The 19,840-nt window shown below is 44.6% G+C and overlaps 1 protein-coding gene across 2 annotated transcripts; it reads left to right on the top strand.

Annotated features, from left to right (window-relative positions):
• The first annotated feature begins 234 nt into the window (after positions 1–234).
• On the top strand, positions 235–17,111 carry LOC100191364 (Nudix hydrolase 16 mitochondrial). 2 transcript variants are annotated; one of them, XM_035964419.1, is made up of 4 exons: positions 235–596; positions 2,681–2,798; positions 11,091–11,174; positions 16,476–17,111. In XM_035964419.1, exons 1-4 carry the CDS (start codon positions 556–558, stop codon positions 16,749–16,751), a joined length of 519 nt encoding a protein of 172 aa, XP_035820312.1. In that variant the 5' UTR covers positions 235–555; the 3' UTR covers positions 16,752–17,111. The 2 variants fall into 2 exon arrangements, with proteins under 2 accessions (XP_035820312.1, NP_001130270.1); NM_001136798.2 differs by having other exon boundaries at positions 372–626; positions 16,476–17,110.
• The last annotated feature ends 2,729 nt before the right edge of the window (positions 17,112–19,840 follow it).

Raw genomic sequence — 19,840 nt, 5'->3', positions numbered from 1 at the left:
CTCCTCTCTCTCCCCCTCAATCTAGCGTGTCACTGTTCATCACCCTAAACACTGTGTTGTGGGTCCACGAGTAATTGTTAGTAGATAAAAAATTGATAGTTGGTATAGAAAATGATATTTTATAGTGGTAGTGGGGTATAGGGGGAGTATTTAGGGGGAACCGCTGCGGGAGATGGAAAAATATGGGGAAAAATAGGGGGAAAAGTGATATAGGGGGAAAAATTTAGGGGTAACGGTTGCGGATAGCCTAACTAGCGATTAGCGAAAAGAAGAGGACAAGTCATCAAGCCCCACGGGCCACGGCGAACAAACAGACATATAGGCAGTACAAAAGTGAGGAAAAAAAACGAAAAAAAAACAGGGCGCCCTCACGGCGAACTCCCACCTCCTATCGCCCCTCACCTCTCCTTTCTCTCTCTAGCCCCGCACAAATCTCTCCTCCCCTCTCGCCCTCGCCGCATTGCCCGCCGACGACCCCCCGGCCCCCGCCGGATAGAGAGGAGGAGGAGCGGCGCGGCTGCGGGAGAGCCGGGCGGCGGCGGCGGAGCGGGCTTCATGTGCGACCTAGTGGCCCGCACGGGCCGGCATCAGCAGCGGTACGAGGATGGCCGTCGGCTAGTGGCCGGGTACGCGCTGGGCTGACTCTGACTGACTGACTGATTCCCTTTCCAATTATTGCTCCTAGTGCTTCGAGGTTCCCTCACCGATTGGATTCGATTGGGTTGGGGCCGATGGCTACGTGCTTATTGCCCTCCTTGACCTAAATGCGGCGCCGGCGCTGTGCGCGTCTTATTCCTCGCCAGCGTACGGCGCGCTAGCATTGGTTTTGGCGTTGGGGATCGTTGCGGTGTGGTGGTGTGCCACCGGGGCTGGATTGTTTTGTTTGTTGAGGTTGATTTGCTGGCGTCTGGATATGTTATTTTTGTTAAATAAATAAAACTCTCTGTTAACAGTTAGGCGATCATCTGGGAATTGATGTACACACTGAGCAGAGGGAGGTCTTAACTCTTAATCAATGTCCAGTATATAGCTTGCAAGGCTGGTGATAGCGACAGTATTGAGATCACTGTTTGTTTATTTCACTTAGATGGCTGCGTGTTAAATATGCTAGGAATCGTGGTGGGATGTGTCTACCCTGAAGTAAGACTTAAAAGCAGTTCTGGTTGCTTGTTTGCATTGATATTAGAGCAACTCCAAGAGACCACTAAAAAATTGTTCCCCAAAACCTGTTATTAGGGGTAGTTGAAAAAAAATGTTGCTAAAAAAATATAAACCCACATCAGTATGCTAATAACTTATCCTAATATTTTTGAAACACCAACTTAGGCCACAGATACATGTTCGGCACATCCATTTTGCATCAACATTCAGAGTTCTGATTTTATATTTGCCATTTTTTATCCATGTTCGTCCTGCATACACAAGGAAAAGAAATCCAAATGTTTGTCATTGCAGAGTATCCAATGACCGATTACCAGCGACACTGATATGACGTGCAGAAATTCTAAAGACTAGAAGAAAGGAAATAGAAACACAACCACTGGCTCCACATGTAGCAGCGGCATCAGTCTTTAACTCCAGTGGTGTGAAACATCATCAGCAAGCCAGCTTCCCAGCTGATGAAGGCAGTAACACTTAACACAGCCTCCCAGATGATGAGGGATGAGCCACGCACCCATCAAGTTGGTCTGCCCGCCGCCGACCCCCATGCTCAGCCACTGCTGCGACGACGGTGACGGTGGCCTGGAAGTCCTCCTCGCGCAGGGGATGCGAAGCCTGCCGGCCTGCACGAAGGCGAACTCCTCTGCGGCGCGCTCCATGATCTCCTAGAACGCCGACTGGCTGAGGTAGCTCGTGCGCACCACGAACCGGCAGGACTCCGTGCCCACGTACACGGCGAAGTACCCCTTGGGCACCGCGCCCGCCCGTCGTCGCTGCCGCCTCGCCTTGGTCGTCCACCAGCAGGGCTGCGCTCTCTCGGGACTGATGCTCCCTCTCCGCCGCTCAAGTTTCTCGCCGCCACTTACGCTTCTCGCCGTTCAGCCACCAACAAAAATACGCGCGAGGCAAAAAAAAAAAACCGGGAAGCAGCTAGATGCCCGCGTGCTGAGAGGATTGGGGAGGAATCCGGGACGCGGATATTTGGAGGAGAGAGCTGGATATTGGCGACACGAAGATATTTGGGGAAAGAAAAGGGAATTGTTGGAGGGCTCAAAATGGGATTTTTCTCTAATAAACATTTTACGGGTTATTTTATGAGTTCTGTTGGAGTTGCTCTTAGGGCGTGATGGAAATGAATAGTGGTGAATGATGGATAATTGAATAGTTTATCTCCCAACGCAAGAATCTCTTTAGTTCATTTCAAATCAGTCTTGGATACAGTTTGGATTTGTTGGTGCCATTGGGTATTGTTGTAATTGTCGCTGATAACAAAAGGCCATGAATCAGTGCTCATAACCCAGGTGTTTGTTCATGATTGGCGCCTTATTTTGTCCACATGTTTACTTCTAGGGGCTTATATAGCTTCTGTTTTTCCTTATCTAGGACAGATTTTGCTATGCCTTGTGTCCAGTTTGTGTCTTCTCTTCAGCTTGTAGGAATATAGTGCCTACCATGAGACGTGTAGGAATAATAGCAATACCAGAATATGTATTTCTGAACCATTTCATTTTCTCTGCAGATGCATACCATTTAGGTATAGAGCTAACAATGATGAAACCTCTGGTGACAAAACTAAGAAACTCGTGGAAGTTCTCATGATAAATTCCCAAAGCGGACCTGGTCTTTTGTTTCCAAAGGTAATGTACTGTAAACATCTCCATCTGAAATACACATGCAACAATTAGTAAGTGGAACTAGTCTTTTGTTTCCAAAGGTATTACAATTAACATCTTCATCTGAAATCCATTGCTAGTTGTTTATACGGACGACAACTTTTACTGCAAACTTGTTCTGTTTCCGTGTTTTCACATAACTACACTGGAACACTTATATCCTATAGCAGTGCATATTATCATTTAAGTTAGTTCCCAAGTGCTAGTGTGCTTGAGTCAGAAATCCGGGAAATCCAGTTGAAGTAATTGGAATGTCTGAGTTGCCGATATGGATTCCTTGGGCTGCTTATGAGCTTGTTTGCAAGCTTATGTCTCATGTATTATTTCTATTTGGTCTGCTCACATGTTGGTCACTCTGACTAGTTTTCAGATGTACAATGTTAAAGCCCTGGTAAAGGAGGAGGGTTGTGTTAGGCTTGGCGAGTCAACCTTAAACCTAGACATTCTAATGGATATGAAACCCGAAAGAAATCCGTTGGGCGTAACCCTCTTAGCGACACGCCATATCGGAACCTAGGTATGGTGTTAAATGGGCAAGGGCTGAGTTGGCACCCTCGGTGACGCGCCGTGTCATGATTTGGGCACGGTGTCAAGTGAGCAAGGATCGGATCGCTACTTCCTTTGTGGCACGCTACATCGACGCTTGGGTGTAGTGAAGAATATGCAAGGGTCTTCACATCACCGATGGGTGCGAAGGGTAAGGAAGCTAGTCGAACCAACTAGAATCCATTTAGGTAGTTGGAATGTAGGGTCGCTTACAGGTAAGTTAAGGGAGTTAGTTGAGACAATGACTATAAGGCGTGTAAATATCTTGGGCGTGTTTGGTTCGGCTTTTTTCAGACCAGCTTTTCTGAAAAGCTGGCTGTGGGGAAAAGCTGGCTGTTGGGAAAAGCTGGTGGGTAGAATTTAGGTGTTTGGTTCGCCAGCTGTGCAGAAAAGCTGTTCCTGAGAATCTACGTGTTTGGATAATGAGATTCTCATATTGCAGATTCTGTTCGAACAACCGGTAAAATGAAACTCATAACGAACTAAAGATCATTACACAATAATTAGTGGAGTTGATTACATCATAAGTACCGTTACATTGACATACTTAACTACGACACTAATGCATTAGCAATTGCATCTCGAAAAGCACTCATGTCTAACTCATCAGATGTACTACTACTCTCACCTAAAGTTACATGATGACTGATGCTATTAGTTCCTAGTTCATCAAAGTCTCTATCGTGTAGAGCACTCTCTCTAATGAAGTTATGCAATGTCATACAAGCAATAATTATCTTGGATTGTTTGGTAAGCGAAAAAGAAGGGAGACTTAATAGAACTCTCCACTTCATTTTAAGCACCACAAACGATCGCTCTATAACATTGCGTAGCGAAGAGTGTGCATAGTTGAATACTTCTTTGCTCCCAATAGGTTGCCTCGCATTTTGCCATTCAGAAATGTGGTACTTCTGACCCTTATACGGTGCAAGGTAGCCCTTTCTATTTGGATATCCTGAATCGACAAGATAGTATTTACCTGCACAAACATGAAATAAAAAATTTAAATACGTAAGCCATTAATTAATAGCCTATGACAACAAAAAGACAACATATTTACATACCTTCTGGTGGCTGGGGGAACCTGTCCGCATAAGTTATCAAAGTATCTTGTAATACTCTAGTGTCATGTACGGACCCTGGCCATCCTGTGACAACAAATGTGAACCTCATATCGAAGTCACAAACGGCCATTACATTCTGCGATGCGTAACCGTGCCGTCCAATATATTTGGCTTGCTCCGAGGCCGGGACTGCCGCTGCAAAGTGACAACCATCAATTGCTCCTATGCAATCCTTGAAGTGTGGCCAAAATCTCGCCTCTCGCAAACGAGGATGGATCTCGATGAAATTTGGGTCTTTGGGCTTAATTATGTCAGATGACATCCTAAACAGAGCATCAAGGACTTCACTAAACTTGCGGCTAATTGTTTCTAAGGAGTGACCAAACTTATTCCTTATCTGCCTAAATGACTGTGGACCCCCACATGCCCACAAGAAAATGGCAACAGCTTCCATAGTACTAACACCCCGGCTTGGAAGGAGACCATAATTGTCCACTAATGTGTCATGCAATCGTCTAAAAACAGTTCGTCGCATGCGAAACATATCGAAACAGTCGTTACTATTCTCTAACGTTCTCTCCACCCATTGAATACCAGTTTCAACCAATGTTCTTCTAGGACCCCGACTGAAATGCCTGCCCCAAATGTCGACAGCATATATAGCAACAAGCAATTCACCATCTGTGTCATCCATGTCATCATCATCAGATGTGTGTGCATACGGGTCACACATCTGCAATGACACAAACAACAGGCAGAAATTCATATGCAACCACAGTTGTATAAGCACCATATTCATGTAGAAGCACATTTTACAAGCCACATGTAGCATAGGTGACATAAAGTTCACAGATTCACATTGTTCACAAGCTTACAACTCTGATTATTCAAATACATGTTCAACTCGAATATCTGGAAAATTGTTTGGAAGGGAAACTGATGCGTACGAAAAAAGTTTATGTTCTAAGACGACAATCCTCAGAAAACAGAAACGACATGACTCATAAACCTGACAGAACTAACATATTACTCAACATTAGCCTCTGTTGTCGGACCAGCAGCATCTAATTGGACTTTTTAAGATCGATCTCGAATGCATGGCGCAGCCAAGCGTTCCTTCCTTCTGCGGTCTTCAGTGAAGCAAATATATCTCTATATTTTTTTTCACAGAACAGATGAGTGGCAAACAAATGGAGGTCGCTGCTTTCTGGTGAACCATCATCGATCACTTGTTGCAACTGCGCACTAACCTCAACACGCACAGGGTCGGTCTCAGTAGAGGTGACTGACTTGTTAGTGGTCCTTGAACGCGACTCAAAAGCCTCCACAAGGCGTTTCATGTACTCTTCCCTCGAATCTTTTTTCCTCTTTGGTTTAGGAGAATCATGACGCACCTTACGCTTCCCAGTCGCATGTGAGCAAGGGTCAGGTGTGCTGTTTTCACCCCCAACAAAAGTGGCGTCCAAATGATCATCAGATGATGAATTAGCATCCTCGACGCCTGGAACAAGGGTTCTTTCATTTGTGCAGACAATGGGTCCAAACATAATCTTTAGCTCGTCCTCATTCTCTAGGGGGGCTGTTTTGAACATAATACAACCTGGCATTGCCTGCACCAACATGGTAGTTCCTAGTTTCAGATGGCCAATACTATTGTTAGTCTACAAAAAAAACGTACTTACTTCATTTTGCTTGGCCCACCACTCATCTGGCGCACTGATTGAACCAGTATGAGGGTCTCGACCAAGACCTGTAGCCCTTTCATTAAGAGTTTTCCACTGGGTGAACATTCTCTTTAAGGAGTCCCACCTATTCTTCATTTGATCCCTCGTGTAAGTGCGACCTGTGCGTTCCTTAAACTTCCTTATGAGGTTAGCATACCCTTCGGCATTAAGAAATTGTTGTGGCCTGTTCCGTGCATTGACCTCTTCTACACAAATTTCTGTGTAAATTTTTGTTGCTCTACTATCCCACTTTGCAATGACTTTGCCAGACTTGTCCATCTAGTGCAAAACAAGTGTACACGATATGAAAATACGTATTCAAGTGCTTTTACTAAGGAAACAAAGTGAACACTTAACTGACCATATAATAACAGGTACTACCATAAGGAGTCACATTCGGTTTAATGAAGTCATGTGCTGGTAGACACAAAAGCACAGGGAACACTTTACAAGTGCGCAGTAAGCAAAAGGCTGGTCTATCCCTGTTACCCTAACACCTGTCAGCTAGGTTCAGCATGTTCTAACTTAAACCTCATTGTCACTAAACGAAGGCATCTGATCGGAGTCATATTCAACACCCCAGAAGTTTTCGAAGTGCTCCGCAAAGTCCCAGTCTGGAGTAAGGTCGTCGTCAGCAGGGGGTGGTGAGGACAAGGTAGAAGGTTCGTAGCTGCTGTCACCCGGGTTGTTTACGTTGTTCACGATGTCCAAATTCTCTTGCAACACCAGAGAGTCTTGCTCCAGCATGCAAGCTATGTCCTCCAATGCTACACGAAGTTTTGTAGCGTCAAATGAGGTCAACCCGCGACCAGGACGGATTGTTTCCCTCGCTACCGAAAAAATCTTGTCCGCAATCTCTTGCATCCTTCCAATTGCCTTGTCGGCTATGGAGTCTGCTGAATCCATCTGATGTGGATTTATTAGGTCGTTAGTATACCAGACATGGGGACTATCTACAAAAATTTGGCGTAGTCACATGTCCTGTGCCTAGGCTGCTAACAAAGTAGGGGACAGTTACCACAATTTACTAGGCACGTGTGTAGTACTAATGATAGTACTAACAGACTGTCAATGGATTACCCAAACACGTGAACATATTTGGAACTCGATGTTCTAATACATACACAGGTAGTAACTAACAAATTATGAACTGAACCCTGAACATAGAAAGGTTGTGACAAACAAAGTAATAAAGACCCCGAGTACACCATACAAACAACAGGTACTAACTACCAAAGTATGACCTAATCCGTCAACAAATAATAGTGACACAACAGATGAATGGTATCCCAAGAAAACCATAATAAAAAATTGGGGCAACACCTGTTGACAGTATAGTGCGCAACAAATTGAGTATCACATTACCTTGCTTGCAGTGGATCTTGGAACCGAAGACAGACCTCCGACGTGATACGGGTATCTGAAGGCGACAATGCACCAAAAATTAGATTAGTACGTGGATCCATAACAGTAATGATTAACTGAATTAACAGGAGATCAGTCGGCAGTGGTTCAAGGCTAAACAAATACCAAACGGGGCAGGACGAACCCTAGCAACACGAGATGACGGTCGGGATCGAGGCGAGGTAAACCGTACCTGGGAAGATGACGACGCGAGGGAGCAGATGAACCTTCACGACGACAAGCAGCGGCGCCGGTGTGGGTGCGGTAACCCTAGCGATAGTAAATGGGTCAGTCCGTGGCGGCGGCGGTGAATGAGAGGGTCCGGATGGAGGAGAGAGCCCGTACCTTCGAAGACGAAGAAGACAGGGGGAGAGGTTCCTTCGCGACGGGGCTGCGGCGAAGAGGTTGCGCGAACCCTAGAAATGACGGGAATGAGACGCCGCTGAGGGAAACAGACGGGGGATGGAGAGGATTCGCGGATGGAGGTAGGCCGTACCTGCGAGACGACGGCGGTGGCGCGTTGGGTGCGCGGCGGCGGCGCGTTGGGTGCGCTGCGGCGGCGCGTGCTCGGCGAGTACCCTAACCCAACGCGAAACTTCTATCCGAAGCCAAGTCAGGCCACTTCTTACCGAGCACGCACGGGGGGCTTCTTACCGAAGCGCTTCGGCCAGAATCCGCGCCAAAAGCTGAGCGTTTGGTTCCAGCTTCTGCTTCTGGCGGCCAGAAGCCGAGCAGAAGCTGAACCAAACGGGGGCCTTATGCGTCCAAGAGACTAACCGGAAGGGTTAGAAGACGAAGGAGGTGGACAATACCGACTTCAAGCTTTGGTACACAGGGACAACTGCAAATAGAAATAGAGGACTTTTGATTGATAAGAGTCTCAAGAACGGTGTGGTGGATGTGAGGAGGCAAGTAGATAGGATTGCCTTAGTCAAGCTTGTTGTGGGTGATTTGGTCTTGAGTGCAATTAGCGTGTATGCCCCCTCCTCATGTAGGCCACGACGAGAGTGCTAAGCGTCTTCTCTAGGATGACTTTGATGGCATGATTAGAGGTGTATCTGTTAGTGAGAAGTTGTTCATAGGAGGTGACTTCAATGGGCTTGTAGGTACAAGTGCAGGTTTTGAGGGTGTTCGTGGAGGTTTTGGATGATAGTAGGAATCAGGAGGGAGAGGAAGTCTTGGACTTTGTTGTACTTTTGACCTATTGATAACTAACACCTTTAAGAAGAGAGAGTCCTATTTAGTGACCTATAGTAGTGGCCAACACTCTAGTCGGATTGACTTTGTCCTCACTAGAAGAGAGGATAAACAGGCATGCTTGGACTGTAAAGTGATACCTAGGAGTGTGTTGTCTCTCAACATAAGCTTGTGGTGGCGGTCTTCTGTTTTTCGGGTGCGTGCCCGTAGGGATAAACAAACCAAGATTGCGAAAACAAATGGTGGAAATTGAAAGGGAAGGACGCAAAAGTCTTCAAGGAAAGGACCATCAAAGAGGGTGCTTGGAATGAAGAAGATTACACAAACATGTGGGAGAAGATGGTAACCTGCATTCGAAAGGTGGCCCCAGAGGTGTGTGGAGTAACTAAAGGGAGTGGAGGTAAAGCTAAAGATACTTGATGGTGGAATGAGGAAGTCCAAAAGGCTATTAAGGAGAAGAAAGAATGCTACAAACGACTGTATTAGACATGAGTGTGGACAACATAGAGAAGTATAAGATAGTAAAGAAGACTACAAAGCGAGATGTAAGTGTGGCAAATGGTAGGTCATATGAGGATATTTACCAACGTTTGAGTACAAAGGAAGGAGATAAGGACATATATAGGATGGCTAGGTTTCGCGAGATAAAGATAAGGGACTTCAACTGAGTTAAGTGCATTAAGGCTAGTTTTGAAACTCAAATCTCCTTCGGAGCTGGAGGGGATTGAGGAGAAAATGAACTAATTTCCCCCTCAACCCCGTCCAATTCTGAAGGGGATTTGAGTTTCCAAACTAGCCTTTACGGATGAAACAGAGCACCTCTTGGTGAAGGAGGAAGATCAGACATAGATGGCAAGGGTTATTTTGACAAATTGTTCAATGTGAAGAATGGAGACACAACCTCTCAGTTGGATGACTCTTTTGATGACACCAATAGATGCTTTGTGTGTAGGATCCAAGAATCCGAGGTTAGGGAGGCATTGAAAAGAATGAAAGGGGGTAAGGCGATGGGTCGTGATGGTATCCCAACTGAGGCATGGAGATACCTAAGGGACATAGCTATAATATGGCTAACCAAATTGTTCAACCATATCTTCCGGTCGAACAAGATGTCGGACAAGTGGAGAAGTATATTGGTAACAATCTACAAGAATAAGGGAGATATTCAAAGATGTACTAATTATTGGGGATTAAATTTATGAGTCATACTATGAAGCTGTGTGAGAGTTATCGAGCATTGTCTGAGAGAAATAATGAAGATCTCTTTGTACCAATTTGGTTTTATGCGTGGAAGGTCAACCATGTAAGCCATTTTATTAATAGGACAAGTGATTGAGCAGTATAGGGACATACAAGGGGATATCCTTTGGTGTATGTTTTTTTTGCGGATGATGTAGTTCTAGTTGATGAAAGTCGGGTAGGAGTAAATAGAAAACTAGAGTTGTAGTGTGATGATGTAGAATCCAAAGGTTTTAGACTAAGTAGAACTAAAACAAAATATATGAGATGTGATTTCGACACTACACATAAGGAAGAAGATGCTAGTTTGGAGGGTCAACTAGTGCCTAGGAAGGACACCTTTAGGTATTTAGGTTCAATGCTACATAGTGATGGGGATATTGATGAAAATGTTAGTCATAGAATCAAAGCAGGATGGATGAAATGGCCTCAAGCATTTGACGTTCTATATGACAAGAGGGTACCACAAAAGATAAAATGCAAATTTTATAGGACGACGATTAGATCTGATATGTTGTATGGTGCAGAATGTTGGCCATTCGGCATACAAAAAGATGACATGTTTAACAGATTAATGTTGCAGAAATGTGTATGTTGTGTTGGATTTGTGGCCATAGAAGAAGAGATCGAGTCCGGAATGATGATGTACGTGAGGCTAGGGGTAAACACCAATTGGGGAAAAGCTTGTCCAACATCGGTTGAGATGGTTGGACATGTCCAACGGAGACCTACAGTGCGTCGTGGGATCCTAAGACGCGATAGCAATGAGAAGAGAAGAAGAGGAAGACCGAAGTTGACATGGGAAGAAGCAGTAAAAGAAGACTTGAAAGAATAGGATATACCTAAAGATTTAGCCTTGAATATAAGTGCATGGAAAACAACTATTCATGTGTCTGAATCTTAATCGTGGTTTCTATTGGTTTTAACTCTAGCCTACCCTAACTTGCTTGAGATAAAAGGCTTTGTTGTTGTTGTTATAGTGTTAACTTTTCATGTTGTATCCATGTTATTTTCATAAACCTGTCGTAAATGTCACTGGGCTTGCATGTAGAGATTTTGTTATGTTTGTTTTCTTGTTGCAGGGAGGATGGGAGAATGATGAAACTGTTGAAGAGGCAGCAGCTCGAGAAGCTATAGAAGAAGCTGGAGTTCGAGGTGATATAGTGGTAAGATGCTTATATAAAGCTGGTGTTTTTTTTTCTAAACTACTTTTCATCTTGCCCATTTTCATTTAAAACTTTTTCAATAGTTAATGTATGTCATGCACTGACACATGTTTTTTGTGCTTTCATGAAAATGTTATTCTTAGATGATACGGAAACTTGTTATTCATTGTATTAGAACTATTCTTTCCCGTATTATGCTTGGTTAACATGCCACATTCTTTTAAACTGACTGAACTAAGCTACTAATGCAATTTTACCGCTATTCAGAATTATGCCTCTTGTTCTCCCACTTGGTCCTACGTTGCCGTCCCTGTTGTTGTATGCCCCAAATTGGGGTTAATGACATGCAGTTATATCTTTTACGGAGTGCAACTCCCTTGAAAACCTGAAACTATGTTAAAAAGGTGGAATAATATATAGTTTGATTTCCATTATCCTTGGAATCCATCATATCTCATGCTGTTATTGAGTCAAGTCAAAAGCCTTACATTTATAATCTTATCACTAGCCTTTGTCCTGCTGTCTTCCTCACAAAGTCCTATACCCACAAGTTGTATGAGACATGCCTCACATTGATTCGTATCCTGTAGTCGAATGAGTTTAATGATGTGCAACCTGTACAACTAAGAACATTTGCTGCTGGTTAAGACATTATACTTGGCTGGCCAGTACTTCTGTAAGATCTGCATTTTTTTGCGAATGGGAGAGCTTCATTGAAACAAATCACGCAAAGTCATTACAAACCAGGTGCTTAATACACTTTGGAACCTGATGAAATGGCACACAACATTGAAGTTCACGAATAGCTAACTACGCTAGATCATGTGCTATTTATTTTAGTCTCTCCCGACTTTGGCCCCCTAGGAGCCAGTTCTCTTGGTGGGCATCTTCGATGATATGAGTCACCAATGATGATATGAGCATCTCCATGACAACAGAATTGGTTAATCACGCTCCATGCATCTGGTCGCTATCCACACTCCTTCAAGGCAGGCCTCAACCTCTACTTCTTTAGCGTCTCTGCACAGGTTTAGAAATCCCCAACTAGTTAGCATGGGGAGACCCCTACTATTTCTGATTATAACCCCGACAGGAGCCCTTCCCAACTAAGCAAAGAAAGCTCCATCAACATTGATCTTCAGAGTATCACCCGTGGCAGAACCTGGTGTTGTGTCCAGATTTATTTGCTCCTTTACCTTTATTTATAATTCCCTGGAACAAGGGTGTTTTCCCTGACATCACCAGTCGTTTCCTTTTGCCGGGCCGACATAAGTGCTTGCATGTACTTGGTTAGAAACAACACTAAACCATCGATTGAGATAGTGACACCAGCTTGAAGCACTTGGTTCCTCACATATCAGCACCTCCAAACAATATTAAAAAATTAGCACATAATTCAGCTGGGTACCGATCCAGAACTAGGATGAACCAGTCAAGTACTGTACCCTGGAGGTGTTCCTCATCTGACAACAACCATTTTGTCTTGTTATGACCGGCGTCACCTATAGGCGTCGGGCCCGCACCAGTGGCAGGCCACACGAACAGTTAGGGGTGAAATGTCCAAGATTTTTCTTCCTTAGATATTTTGCATTGTTTCCATAAAATAGCATCATGATTAATTCTTGTTTGAAGGTTCGCATAAAAATAAGGATCACATGCTTAGGGGTCAAGTAAGTCTCTATATAAGGAGATGAGATGTATCAGTCTAATCAAGCTTCAAGCAATGCAATTATCTTGTCTGGTCTCAAGGGCCATCTTCCACATCTGTCTCTCACTTGCCTGTTCCTTGTGCGCGACCACGACTCTTGTGCGTCGGCGGTGGTACATGTCCCGTCCATCGATCTCCTACCCGTACAACCTACACAACCGTAGTAGGATCTTTAGATCTTATCAATTTGGTATAAGAGATACATGGTGATGATGATTTAGAGAAGTAGTAGCCAATCTCACCATAGCCGGTTGTTGACGCCATTGTGAAAGCCTTGGCGACAACGCTATGCAGTTGGCCAATCTCTCTACCGCATGTTGTCCTTGGAGCACCAACATGCGTCCTCTTCTGTTGGTGTAATGCACCAAGGTTTTCTCTAGGGATGCTGGAGTATAGGGTGACATTGTTCCTGCCCTTCTCCATCGAGACCGTTGTGCTGCCCTCGACCACCTAGCCCGCCACCCTCTTGCACACCGCAACAACTATCGTTGCCTCATCCGGCCCCCTTCCCACCCACCAGATCAACTTCTCCTCAGGGGCCACCTTTCCCATCTGCATGGGTGCTCTCCATTGTAGGCGCTGTTGGCACGCTCTTCTGTTTGGGTGTTCCCCGCTTTCGCAAGCTTCACTACTCCACCTCTTAGAAACCATAAACGTGAAACTTGCCACGTTCCTCGTCCCGGGAACGTTCGTTCCGTTCCGGGAACATGGGTACAATTTCGTTCTGCAGTGTTAAAACACCATTTTAGTAGCGTACCATGTTCCTGTTCCATAGATCCGGGAACCTGGTTACTAAGCTTCACCTACAACGACAAGGACCCCATGAATTGGCTCTACCATTGCGAGTTCTTTCGTGGTCACGCTTCGGATTGGGTTTATCTCGCCTCATATCACCTCGCGGGCTAGACCTTGGAGCAAGATGAGGGCATGCCGTCATGGGGGCGGTTTGAGGATCTTTGCCATATGGGGTTCGGCTTGGCCATCCATAGTAATTGTCTCATCGAACTAGCGAGGCTTCCCTTCCACGCCATGGTCTAGGTCTACCAGGAGTGCTTCTACGTGCTCAGGGGCGAAGTCAGAATTACGGTATAGCAGGGGCTGAGCAATTCATCGATACTATAAGGTCAAAAATACCATAGGATATATACACATGTGTATACTAATTTACGTATAGTATAGATAATAAATTAATAAAAAAAGACTTGTACCATAGAATTGTATATTAATGAACTCCAACAGTTAATTTGTCTCTGGATGATTGTCTAAATTAAAAGCTTCGATTATATCATGAGAGCTGAATAGCTGATCATAGGTGTCAATTCTATATCAATATAGATGATCAAGTAACTTCACATAAAATTATCTCTCATTTAATTTTGTAGATGTGTTTTGATAAGTTTTGTAGCTAAAAGGCTCTCTCAGTGGTTACAGTTGAGGCTAGAAGGGTGACCATCTTAATAATCCATAAACCATCTGATGCATGGAACTTTTACACAATTTGACAAGGTTTTTTATTAAATCAACAAGTGGTCATAATGTATTTGGCTCTAGATGGTTGTATACTCAACGAGAAGCATCAAATTCGTCGCGCACACAACAACCATCGAGTGACAACTTTGGACTGAAATTCATTGATCTCGTTATTAGCGACAAATTTAATTCTTCGAAAAATACGACAAATTTTTTACTTGATAGAGAAATTTATTTTGACCAAAGAAAATTTCATGATTCATATTATGTGTCTTTATATATAGATATATATAACACATTATGGGAGGGTTAGAGGGGGCCAAGGCCCCTGCCCCGCCCCCCTTGGCTCTGCCCCTGAATGTGCTGGTGTGCCACATGTTGAATCTTCTGTTGGTCTAGAAGGTCGACATCTTCGGTGGAGGTCTTCTAGAGCACATTCGGGTCGACATCGAGCTCTGACAACCCGAGGACCTGTAGATGGCCATGCACCTAGCACGGGCATACGAGCGCCGCGCGCGACCACCATGCTAGCCCTGGTGCAGCAGGCTGCTCAACCTCCCTTGCGTTCGTCGTTGGCGCTACCTGCCTCGTCGCGAGCAACTGCTGTGACCGAGGCCGCGCTTGCGCTACCCACACCACCTCCAATGGTGGCCCTCCCTGCTCCCCTGCGCCAGTTCCGCTGCCTCACACTTGCCGAGATGGCCAAGCGCCATTGCCAAGGGTCGTGTTACAACTGCGAGGAATCATACGTTTAGGGCCACCAATACTAGTGTCTGGTCTATTGCTTTCAGCTTCCAGAGGGCACTCGTCTACATGACGTGTTTTCACGTGGGGCTGCTCAAGCCGTTCTGGAGACCCTCTGACAACACCGCTCGTGTCGGCCGTACAGGACAACCGTCTCCTGCTCGTTCTAGAGTGTGCAATGTGCGCCCAACTACGCCGGGGCGCTTGACATGTTCTCGTCCAGTGGCGTGGCTTGCCCAGTGACGACACCATTTGGGAGCCGCTTCAACAATTGAAGGACCTCTACCCCAACATTTAGCTTGAGGACGAGCTGTTCAAAGTGGCAGGGGGAGATGTTATGACCGGCGTCACCTATAGGTGCGAGGGCCACGATAGTGGCTAGGCCACACGAGTAGTTAGGGATGAAATACCCATGATTTTTTTTCTTAGATGTTTTGCATTGTTTCCATAAAAAATGGGACCATGATTAATTCTTGCTAGGAGGTTTTCATAAAAAAAGATCCCTTGCTTAGAAATCAAGTAAGTCAATTATCTTGTCTGGCCTCAAGGGCCGTCTTCCACTTTTCTCTCACTCGTATGCTCCCTGTGCATGACCATGGCTTCTGTGCGTCGGGGTACACACTCCGGCCACCGATCTCCTACCCGTTTAACCTACTGGCTGATCTTAGAGCGTAGGCATGGGGGCACGACATGGAAGAAATTCTCTACTGGCCATCCACACAGGTCACATCTCTCATTTACCTGGTGCCTATGACACTTGTTCTCCCTCGTCTGTATCAACATATCTGTCATTCAAGCTTATCAAGTGCCAGTCATACATTCTAGTGGAAGAAACATGAGATGCACATTGTGTAGTTTTCTCAGTGGTTCATGACACTGATGTTGAACTAGTTACTTTGATTGGATTTATTGTTTGTTGCTTAGTCTGGTGTGTCCTTCGACTGCCACAAGTGGGAACTTTTTTTGTCCAATCTTAAGATTGTAATTGACATTCTAGTCTGAATGTTGGATAGCACAATCGAGATTGACATCTGTTCCTGCTCGTTGCTCCTGTAACACTTCTGTGCTTACATAGTGGAAGACCCATGAAATCAATGATTATCTTTTCTAGAAGGCTCTTATATCTCGATGAACACATGTGGTGGCAATAAAGATAGCCTTAACTTTTTCTCTCTCCCCTTGTTCTTAGTGCTGCATCATGATGAAACAGTGTCCAATGCTTGGCCTTGATGATGGCAATAGAATGCTTATACGGTGCTAGCTTTTGTCTGTCATTCAATTTCGTAAAGTGTCTATTGCAACACAAGTTGCTCGATCCAGCAATCAGTATATCTTGCCATCATTGTTGCTTATATAATGCCATTTGCTTTCTGAACCAGCATTTTCTGGGGCTCTATGACTTCAAAAGCAAGACGCATCAAGATGCGTGCTGCCCTGAGGGTATGTGCAGAGCTGCAGTGTTTGCGCTGCATGTAAAGGAAGAGCTGGCCTCATGGCCTGAGCAGAGCACCCGACAGAGGACCTGGCTCACGGTCCCTGAAGCTGCATCAAGTTGCCGATACCAGTGGATGCAAGAGGCCTTGCTGACAGGCTTCTCTGACTGGCACGACAAGTGGAGCAGAGGCGGCGGCGGCACAAACTGTGACCCGGCCTAACTGCTGACAGGCCCATCTGCAGTCGTCCAATTTGTTCATCTCCTCTCTTTCCCTAGGCCCCCAACCTTGCAGAATGCAATAATACAGTGTACTTGTCTTGATGCTGGGTTGGTCATTGACATGTTATCTTAGTTGTAGTGGGACGAGGTACATCTCATCAAGACGAGAATTCTCACAACTTTTAAGTGTCAATTCTCGTGCCCTATTATTTCTCGGTTTCATCCGCTGTCGTCGCGGTGCTGCAGCCTGCAGGCACGCGCCGCACGCATTTTGTAACTCCGCTCCTGATTCTGGAGATGCATATGCTATATGTATGAACTGGTATAACTTTGAAATCAAAAGTTGCCACTGTTGACTCGAGTCGCCATGCGGTGCGTGCGTCCAGAGAACCTCGCAATCTGTTTGTCTAAGGCTGGCTGGGGAGGCAGCCGGGTTATCAAACCCCATTTTTAGTCTCGGTATTCAGAAGTTTCTGTCTGTTAAACTTTATGAAGGGAAAGAGCTCATATGTTCTTGAGAGCTAATCATGAGATCAATCACTGTGACGGGCACGGGCCCAACCCAACCCATATTATTGAACCATAAAAGCACAGGTTTAATCATTGCTCTTTGGGCGTGTGGGTTGAAGCGTACGCGCTAGCCAACTGTGCCACCACCCGCTTGTGTTCCGTTCTTCAATAGTCCTTTTCTATACGAAAAATGTTCTATCCGGTAGGAGCAACTCGAAAGCTTCAATCCAAACAGGCACGAACTGGTTATAATGAAACATAATGTTTTGCATCAGGAAAATCTAAAGACAAACGGATGCTTAGAGGGTGTTTAGTTTCTAGTGACTAATTTTTAGTCCCTCCATTGTATTCTATTTTAGTCCCTAATTTTGTTTTTTTATTTGTTAATTTAGAAACTAAAATAAAATAAAGTGGAAGGACTAAAAATAAGACTATTTTCCCTTTTAGGAAAAAAACACCTTATAGATGAGGATACGCAGTTCTGTTTTTTCTCTCACTACCGGACACAATTGCTTTCTGATTCGTCCATAATTCTCTCGCTACCAGTAATATATGAACAGCTCCTGGGCGTATCACCGTTTTTCATTTTTCGAGTGACTTGTAGTTCAATCTGAATTATCTGAGAAAATTAAATTAAACGAACTAAATCTAATAGTTATAGCAAACACTTTTATAATTGTACCAAAATCGAACATGTACGCCTACATAGTGTATAACACACCACAAAAAGTTTGGTGGGAAAAGGAAAAAATGAAAATATATTTTGCCGAGTGTCAAGAAAGACACTCGGCAAAATATAGATGTGCCGAGTGTTTGCAAGGTGACACTCGACAAAGCAGCTATTTTGCCGATTGTCAACGCCTGTCGCTCGGCAAAGTTAACGACCGTCAACTATAGACGACTATTGATGACCCTTTGCCGAGCGTCGTGTTTTGCCGAGAGTTTGACACTCGGCAAAGCCCCCTTTACCGAATGTCTTTCTATGTATAGTGTCTCGCTGTCGGTAAACGAGGCTGTTGCCGAGAGTCTTATTTCGCCGAGAGTGACACTCGGCAAAGTACGTTTTGCCGAGTGCCCGATAAAATGTACTCGGCGCCGAGCACTTAGCAAAGAGCCAGATTCCGGTAGTGTCTCTACATAATTTGTTACCTATGATTTCTACTTAAATTGCTAAACAAAATAGATTTTATCACATCCCTTTATAGCCTTATAGCTTAGGCTGCCGCTATATAAAATCTATTAACTTGGCTCGGAGCGGTAAGCAAGCGCCGCTCCTAGAAGGCTAGAATCATGCATTATTCTCTTCCCTACGCTCAAAAGTTTGGCCTAGCGACATATCATATCACGGTCCTTTTATATGTTTGATAAGGCCCAGCCCTCCCCTCTTTAATTTGGCCTTACATTCCTGGCCTGAGATTCAGCCATTGAATTAGGCCGCAAAGTACAATGATTGTTCCTTCCTTCCGCGCGCCCCCCTAGCTAGCTCCGTAGCCGTGCACGCGCTTCTCTTAATTCCGCTTCCATTGTACGATATGCTGCTTGCACAAGAGAATTATTGGATTTTAAAATAAAAACAACAACCGTGGCTTTGCCGTCGAATTGCACCGAAAGATGGTGTGTTTTTGTTTCTTTTTCAAACTGACTTTGTATATATCCTCCGACCCGATACCTACTGTTCTTGACTTGTGCGAAGATGTTTCAGTCGTCGTACGTAGAATAGAACGGAATAGAATCCTACTACTGGAAGCAACTTGATTGATGCACTCATAGATACTAGTTAGATTTAGATAGATAGATAGATAGATAGATATGTAGTGCTGTGCATGAGCGCATCGAGACCATCCATCTACTGTGTTACCAATGCAGTCCGGTCACTTCCATCGATCGATCGGCATCAGCAGCTAGCTAGGTCGAGTGAGTGCCGAGCTACATGTGGATCCATCTGCTGCCTGCCTGTACGTGTGGAGCGGCTCAGTGGAGCCGTCCCGAAGCAGGCATGCATGCGCCGAGAGAGAGTGCATGCGTTTCGCCTTGTCTGTATACTCGGTAGAGACGATGCTCTCAGCTTCATGCGTATATGGAAATAGGATAAGCACTAGGATCGTATTACAAATACATGCTGATAGTATCAATCTTTTAATTTGTTTTGGTATTTCGAATAAAAAATTTAAGTTGGGTTTGGATCTCATATTTGTAATGATTGTTGTCTTCGTATATAGTGAAAATCTGATCCAAATAACAAATTTGTGGTAGATAATTAGATTATAGAATCCAAGTGTTTGGGCCTCAATCTTATTTTCTACATCATTCTTATATGTTGTTGTAGTACCATATCTCTTTATTAGCTTAAGTTGTTGGGTTGCATATAACTCAATATATATAGTATCAAGGCTACAAATCTCAATTTCGTATGATGCTCTTATTCTATATCTGAGATGAGAAAGAGCCTCCACGCGGAGAAGAATATTAAGAGAGAGAGAGAGAGAGAGAGAGAGAGAGAGAGAGAGAGAGAGGCTAGTTTTTCTTTAAAAAAAACACTGGTTCCGTGGTGGGCCGTGGGCGTAGTTTCATGCTTGACAT

Source organism: Zea mays, chromosome 1 (genome assembly GCF_902167145.1).
Source record: "Zea mays cultivar B73 chromosome 1, Zm-B73-REFERENCE-NAM-5.0, whole genome shotgun sequence".
Lineage (NCBI taxonomy): Eukaryota > Viridiplantae > Streptophyta > Magnoliopsida > Poales > Poaceae > Zea > Zea mays.
The sequence above is the reverse complement of the archived record's forward strand: the minus strand, read 5'-3'. Positions and strand labels throughout refer to the sequence as shown.

Excerpts from the sequence above, each read along its gene's own strand:
- LOC100191364 (NM_001136798.2), top strand. The coding sequence starts at position 556 with ATGTGCGACCTAGTGGCCCGCACGGGCCGGCATCAGCAGCGGTACGAG. Across the intron at positions 2,799-11,090 it reads CTGGTCTTTTGTTTCCAAAG|GGAGGATGGGAGAATGATGA; the intron begins GTAATGTACTGT and ends TTCTTGTTGCAG. Across the intron at positions 11,175-16,475 it reads GAGTTCGAGGTGATATAGTG|CATTTTCTGGGGCTCTATGA; the intron begins GTAAGATGCTTA and ends TTTCTGAACCAG.